This window comes from Phragmites australis, chromosome 2 (assembly GCF_958298935.1).
Source record: "Phragmites australis chromosome 2, lpPhrAust1.1, whole genome shotgun sequence".
NCBI lineage: Eukaryota > Viridiplantae > Streptophyta > Magnoliopsida > Poales > Poaceae > Phragmites > Phragmites australis.
Window position 1 is genome coordinate 34,331,781 of NC_084922.1, and position 7,920 is coordinate 34,339,700.

The following is a 7,920-nucleotide window of genomic DNA, read 5'->3' on the forward strand; positions in this document are numbered from 1 at the left end:
TGCACACTTCACACGCGTATCTGCGGAGCTATATTGGGTGGAAACAACGACACGGGCCACTCATGCCACGCAACTATGTACGAAAATACGTATCCAAATTCAAAAGGAAATGAAAATATTAAACCTGGCTAACACCAAGCAAATTTTGTAACGACACAAACTAGAACGAAGAGCTCCAATAAGTTTGCTGAGGTCTCTAGTCCATTTGATTCTCCGTGCCGTACTGCGACGAGTCGAGCCCAGCCTACTTCATGCTCTTATACATGCCGTCAATGATGCTCTGACAAAAAAAAAACGAAGAAGGTCAGCTTGGCGAAGATGGATAGTCCAAGCGCGGTAACTGAAACTGTAGGGCATGTGCTAGTGCGGTACCTGGTAGTATTTCAGCAGCTGCGGCCGTTTCTTCTTGTACGTCGGGGTGATCAGGTCGCGCTCCATGTCGAACGGCACCGGGTCCAGATGAACAGCCTTGATGAACTCAAAGCCTTTGAGCTGTTGTGAAAAAAAGAAGATCAAGAGAATGATGTGTCACATCAACCTGCCAAGGTTACTGCAAGTAGCATCATTCCAAAATAGAGGACTCGTCCAAATTACTTGCCTTCTTTTCTTTGCCGATCTTGGTCAGTTCTCCCAAGATGAACTCTTTCGCTTTCGGGTCTTCACATATCGAGGCGAAGTCTCCGGTCACTCCATTCGACTCGGCCCATCGCTCCAGGGCTTGCTTGTTGGGGTTCACCACCGCAATGAGGCTCGACTCGAAACTGTTCCCGTACACCCAAATCTGCAGATTACAGTGGTAATTGATACAATAGGAAATTAGTGGGCAGATTATGGAAATTCTTTTGGAATAACTTGCTGCAAAAACACTCGAGTAAGTGTGCAGATGAAGGCTAGGGATGGCACAGATCGATCCGTGGATCCACTCTAGCTCATATTAAGTTGGACTAGAGTGGATCAGGATACCCATGGATCGATTCATACGCATCCCTAATGAAGGCTGTTTTTTGGCTGTACCGAATCGACACCAGGGGTTTGACCAAAGATGTTCTCCAGATTCTCGACCGCGACGTACTCTCCTTGGGAGAGCTTGAAGATGTTCTTCTTGCGGTCGATGATCTTCATGCTTCCGTCAGGCTGCCACTCACCAATGTCTCCTGCAGTAAAAGAGCATGTTTTGTTTTGACAGTGAGCACATGTACATCATAGGAAAGAAAACTATCTGAAACGAAGAAAATATCAAAGATCTTTCCAGTGACAAGTTGAATGAGGGTCTCTTTATCCTTCTTTCATGGGTTGAATGCATGGGACAAATTCGTTGACGAAAGAGGTCCATGAAAGCTTTGGTCTCGATTACACATCCTTGACCGCCAGAGTGACAGGCAGGGACATACCTGTGTGGAACCAGCCGTCGACCAGGACTTCCTTGGTGAGGTCCTCTCGCTTGTAGTACCCTGAGAACAAGGTGTCCCCTCTGATGCAGATCTCCCCGCGAGGCGACTGGCTCGAGAGCGCGTCGTACCCCATCTCGGGGACGGATTCCAGGCGTACTTCGACGTACGGGACCGGAGGGCCGACGGTGCCCAGCATGGACATGTTGTTCGGCAGGGAAACGAAGGACCCGGCACATGTCTCCGTGAGACCTGCAAAGAAGAGAAGCAGCAAAGGCGATTAAGATATTCAGATATCTTATGAAACTGCTAAGATATTCATGTTTGATGGATTTGGAATTTGGAAAGGTCGGATCATAAGTATTGTTTGATGTTAGTGTAACATACCGTATCCTTGAAGAACATTGGAGCATGTTACCACACGCAGATACTCCTCGACATGTCTAGAGAGGGGAGCTGCGCCAGATAGAATCAGTCGAACCCTGCCACCTAATCTTTGTTTCACCTAGATATGGGTACACAAGAGCAAATCAAGTCAGCAAAGAAATAGGGACAAGCAATCATATTGACTTCTGAAACTCTAGCTTCTCGCCATTTAGCCGTACCTTGGTGAAGACAAGCTTGTCAAAAATTGCAGCAGCATCTTCATGCTTGCTTCCTTTCATCATATTACCTTGTTTGCTGCACAATCATTAAGAGTAAATTTAGTGCTTGATCACCCATATTAGCCAACGCATATGCCGTGATGTATAAGATGTTAGAACAATCTTACTATTTGTAAGCAACATTGAACAGGGTCTTCTTCAAGAAACCACCAGTTGTAATTTTATCTTGCATTCCTGAATCACACAAGTAATACAGCATCATTACATGGATACATGTCTGACATAACAGTATTGTAACATTGCGAATGGATTGCTACATAGTATGTGAAAATCTTTAACCCGAATACAGTACCTCCATAAATTCTGTCTAGAACACGTGGAACAGCACAAAAGATTGTTGGTTTGAGTTCCCCAATGTCTTCAACCAAGAGTTTGACATCCTGAAGCAGAATGCTTAGTGATCAATTTGCGCAATTTTTGCATAAAAAGTAACGAATATTGAACACTATTTTTCTTCTATCCTTACTCCACGCCAAAATCCGATTGAAGCACCATGGTGAATGAACACCTCCTCAATCACCCGGTCAAAGATATGAGCAAGCGGAAGATAAGAAATGTAAACATCATCCTCGCGAAGCTGTTGGAGCAAAATGAGATTTAGTAAAATGAAGAGACAGTGCATTGGGATACAGAAAACCGAAGCAAAATATGAATTGCATACTTGCTCGTTTGAGTTGCTAAGAAACTCATTTACTGCTGAAACAATGGTAATAATGCTCCTGTTGGAGATAAGTACTCCCTTAGGATCACCGGTTGTTCCACTGGTGTACATTATTGTACATATGTCATCCTTTTCCTTCTGTGGAAGTTCAATTTTCTCTTCACCTCCCTGTTGGTAAAACAGAAAAAGGTTAATCGTGTTTCTCACAAGGATGTCCCAAAAATATGTATAAAGTTGAAACAGAAAAAAAAAATTGGCCTCAAAGATCAGTAGTATTCTTGTAGCAAAGCAGTTATTCCATCTGTAATTTGGTCGGGAAGGGAGAACCTTACCAGTTGCAGAAACTCTTCCCACGAGTAGATGGACAATCCATTCTGTTCAACTTTTTCCTTGTGCTCGGGATTGACCTTACCAAAGCTCACAATTGCTTAAAACAAAATGACAGACTATCAGCAAATCATATGCATGATTTTATAGCTTATCCGCTGAGCGAGAAATTATCTCAAACTTACTCTTCAAAACTTTGGTCGCATTGGGAAACGTCTTGAGTACCTGAAAAGAACATCGAATTGTTTTAAATGCTCGAACAAAAGGCGAAACAGCTGGACCCTGAAAGCATGGTACATGACATATTCTTGATACCGTGTGTAAGTTAGATGTACACTGTGCTATGGAATATTGTAATAAATTAAGTAACACATTCTCATGTACTTTTATGACCTTTTTGTCTATGGAGCAAATGCAAAATAATGATTGTAGATTGCTACGGTAACATTCTTTGTTAAAACAAAGATTGTGTGTGTGGGGGGGGGGGGGGATCCAGAATTACATGCTACAAATACGATATGGGGAGATAAAGTCTTATTTTTATAATGGTAGCTTTAAATTTGCATTGAATTTTACTATGTAGCAAAGTAGTATTATATATGCTGCCGAGTATGGAGAACTTGTCACAAAAAAACATAGTGTTCCAATGAAGGAACATACCTCTCCAATCTTCTTTTCCTCAACAAAAACAATTTGTACCTCTGCATGGCACAATATGAAATCTACTGCCCCGGCACCTACAACCATAAAAGTTGACAGCAGATGGCAGCACACCATAGTTAGCAACTATCACAAACAGAAACTCTTACATGTGTGTGTAACTGTGTACACATGTTGTGGTTTGACAATTGCTTTGCAAACATGATACTACCGTACCATGTCATGTGTTTTCAGCGCTCAATAGAAATAAGAAAAACTTACCAAGCGTGTCATACAACGGAACACAGTAAATGCCATGGGCATTGCAGGCCTGCAGAATTAAGCAAGGAGTGTGGCATGATCAACAAATGACACAATATTATTTATTTTAGTACATGACAGTACAATCAGTGTATCAACATCCGAAGAAAATTACACAAACTTTTCAAGATTTCCAATCGACAAAATCTACGAGCATCCTATTCTTTGATGAAAAACGAGATGCCTTTGACAATTGCCTTCCAATAAGTCCAACATATTAGTGAAAAGTTGAAGAGCACTGGCTTTGTCTTTCAGTGAAACAAGAATATCGCAGGGGTAGAACTGGAGCTAAAAGAGATTTATTCTCGTGGATAAAACATCTGGTAGAACTGTGATAAACACCGCGACGCAACGGGACTTGTGGCAACAAAGTAACAATTTGGAGCGATCCTCAAGCGTCAATCCAGATATTGATACTGTAAACGTACCTGCATACTGACAACCCACTCGGGAGAATTGGCTCCATAGATGCCGCACCGGCCACCCTGCAGGCAGTCAAGCATGCATCATGCCAGCAGCTCGTCAGCATAGAGAATAATGGAAGAAACGAAGAACCACTCCAGTTTCTCGGTGCGGATGATCACAGAGCAAGAGCCCAAATGCCCGTACCTTGCCGACGCCGCAGCTCCGGATCGCGGCTCCCACCTTGAGCACGCTGTCGTATACCTCCTTGTAAGTCAGCCATGTGTATTTGCCAGCCTGACGCGAGAGACGAAGACGCCAGTCAATTCAGCAGAACAAAAGACAGAGAATTGTAAGCACGCAGGTATGGAACCAGGTTGAGAGAGCCACAGATCAACCTTTCCGTCCAAAATTTCGCGGCGGCCCAGCATCTTGTTGTCGGGGCACTTCTCCACGGACAAACTGTACCACACCACGCATACAAGCACGTCACCAGGGGATTAAAAAACCGCAACTTTTACAGAGATTGATGTGGAATCGATGGCGTCCAGATTAGACTTTGGCATTGCGAATGCAAGGGAACAATAGATCTATATGCAGTTGCAGCCGCAGAGGAACGAATTAAATTAAAAAAAAAAGAACGATCGATTATCTCAGAGGTGGTGGTGCGCCGTGCGCGGCGGATCACGCGCGGCGAGAAGGACGTACCGGAATATGTCCCAGCAGCAGTCGAGCCCCGGCACGGCGGGCGGGGAGGCGCCCTTGCCCCCCGCGGCGCAGCGGTACGTTGGCCCCGCCGAGGGCGCCCCGCCCGCCGCCTCCTTCCCTTCCTCCACCTGCATCAGGTGCTTCATCGATCCCACCATCTCTCCTTCTCTCTCTACCAATCTATCGTGGTCGTGCGTGCAAACACACACGCGGCGCGGCAGCAGGACGACGAAATTTATTACGATGAGACGGGGACAGTTGGGCGCGTTTCGGTTCGCTTCCGAACTTCACGGAGGAGGCGTGGCGGTCGAGGCCAGCCCATCGCCCATTTATGATCTTGTTTGTGCTAGCTTCTGGTTAGAAGTTGAGTTTATATTTGTTTTTTGAAAAACTGATAAATTGATTATTTATAAAATAAATTAAAAACTGATAAGTTAGTTTAGAGTGATTTTTCTGAAAATCTGTGTGCTGAGAATTTAAAAATTAAGTCCATAAACTAACATTTTTTTCTTAAAAACCTTAAATAGCTTTTCATGAAAGCAATTTTTCAACAAAACTCTATAAATTTTAGTTGTGTTAAATAAGAACAATATTTCTCAAAAGCCTTAAATAATTTTTCATAAAAATAACTTTTCAATAAAAACCTATAAATGGCTTGTGCGCGTTTGCATGGGTGCGATCCCGAACAGCTCGACTAGTCTACAGGTTCGACTAGTCTACAGGTTCGTATGGTCCAAACCTGGTCGCATTCCGATACGACGGAGAGTAGTTTATTCGGCTCGGCGACGTGGTGCGGCACGGCGCAGTGAGGGAGCGGAGCGAGAGAGCTTGCGTGTCGCGCGCGGCCGGCGTGGTGCGGGATATATTTCTCGCTTCTCGAACGGAATCCGTCCCCGTCGCGCCTGGAGGACGGAATCATTCAACGGTCGTTAGTTGCAGTCGCTAACTAATCGGTGGGCGCTGCGCGAATGGGACCGCGCCACTACTCCGACCGACCATTGCAGTTACTCAGCGAAGGATGGCAGGCTGTTCTTTAATTCTAGGCGCCCAACTTGACCAACCAGCCAACCGGGTGACCTTCTGGAATCTGGAGCCACGATCTTTTCGGATTTTGCGTTCAAAGTTTATTTGGTCAAAGATTTGCAATGCCCCCTTGATCACTTCCTACTCGAATCAACGTATCTTATTTTCGTTTAAGTACTTTAATACTCCACCTGAAGTGTTAAATATTATGGTTTTTTAAGTTATGTCATTATAAATATTACGTTTTTCACATATGTCACTCCACTTTTGGTATTTAAAAAGATATAATTATAAATTTTAAAAATTAAATTCATGCCATTATGAATCTCTAAAATTAGATCCATACCATTACAAATATCTTGAAATGAATCTATGACATTACAATTTTTTGAAAATTGGAACCATACCATTATGAAATATGTTTGGAGACTAAGATAATGATATGAATCCAATTTCATTAAATTTGTAATAGTATATTTCTAAATGCCGAAAGTGTAGTGATATATTTTAAAAAATATTTTTATTGTGCGCGCTCACTCTCACAAGCCCTACATGCCATAACTTGGCGAGCTGCAGTCACTTGTGTTGCCACAACCATAGACATGTAGGGATGAAAAATTGATAGTAGGTATCTAAATTATTCAATATTCATATCTGTCAACACACAAATATGGATATTCGTATCTGTCAAAACACGAATATGTATATCCTCATATGTATTCGTTCCTGAAACGAATACTAAAATGAAGGTATCCAAATTCGTTTTTGAGATTCAGATTCAAATGTGGATATCGATTTGCTTTGAATTCAGATGTGAAAATAGATAATATCCGCATCCATCAACCAGGGAACCAAATTTGCTAGAGTTTTAGAAATTTCAGAGGTATACAGAATTTTTATATTCCAGCCCAATCAAATTGGATCAAATTTCAATCAAATTTGACCAACATTTAAATTCCTGACATGAATTTCAAATGAAATTTCTAAAATTTGGCAATTCCAGTAATTCCAAATTGTGAACGATTTTTTTCATACCAAAATAAAAATTCTTGTCGTTAAAGGTATAGAATGTTTACATACAACTTAATCGAGTAGATATCCGAATACAGATTTAGATTCGAACAATCCGATTCGTATTCGCATTTGAGGATATTCGGATTTATATTCGTATTTGTATTAAAATATGAATAATAATATAAAAAATGACTATTGATCCGTATCTAATCCGCTCCTATCTCTATAGACATGTTTGCATGAGTTGCAACCTGCAACTGTGACAAGCGCTGGAGATGTTGGTGTATGTTGGATAGAATTAGGAGGAGGTGCTTCAATCAATTGTTTTTTTTATGTCAGACCTTCCGTTTGTATGGGTTTGCTGTAACACTTCTCCGCGTGAGGGAGATATCTAGCGCAAAAGCATAATCAGGTACAATGATAAAAAAAATGGTTTGGCACCAAACTGTCATGAAGAATTCCAAAAGGAAATTCGAAATTCATGTTTATGCTGCGAGTTACTGAAATGAGGAATTCGTGCGAACAACGAATCCAAAGGAAACAGAAAAAAGACAATAGTAAATCCAAAGGGGAAAGGAAAAATAAGCGAACTTATCTTTTTTGTTTCTTCTAACATATTCTGAGTCTGAGTTGAAATACAAAAGGGAACATCGACTTCATTGGCTACATCTAGATATCTTCATACTTTTCATATTGATGCCGTGCCAAAATCTTTTTTTTCTCTTAATCGCACTTGACTGCGCCTTTACACTGCAGGTCTTGGCGTCAGAAT

At 42.0% G+C, this 7,920-nt stretch overlaps 1 protein-coding gene across 2 annotated transcripts; it reads right to left on the minus strand.

Annotated features, from left to right (window-relative positions):
• On the minus strand, nt 1–5,427 carry LOC133908484 (long chain acyl-CoA synthetase 4-like). Of its 2 annotated transcripts, XM_062350531.1 has the most exons (19): nt 5,112–5,425; nt 4,802–4,865; nt 4,611–4,700; nt 4,430–4,486; nt 3,963–4,011; nt 3,702–3,778; nt 3,227–3,266; nt 3,047–3,141; nt 2,715–2,882; nt 2,520–2,630; nt 2,346–2,433; nt 2,161–2,227; nt 1,994–2,069; nt 1,776–1,893; nt 1,392–1,640; nt 1,015–1,154; nt 599–781; nt 373–492; nt 1–280 (listed from the first exon to the last, which is right to left on the minus strand). In XM_062350531.1, the coding sequence occupies exons 1-19, from the start codon at nt 5,267–5,269 to the stop codon at nt 245–247; spliced, it is 1,986 nt and encodes a 661-aa protein (XP_062206515.1). In that variant the 5' UTR covers nt 5,270–5,425; the 3' UTR covers nt 1–244. The 2 variants fall into 2 exon arrangements, with proteins under 2 accessions (XP_062206515.1, XP_062206514.1); XM_062350530.1 differs by having other exon boundaries at nt 2,520–2,882; nt 5,112–5,427.
• Between the last annotated feature and the right edge of the window lie 2,493 nt (nt 5,428–7,920).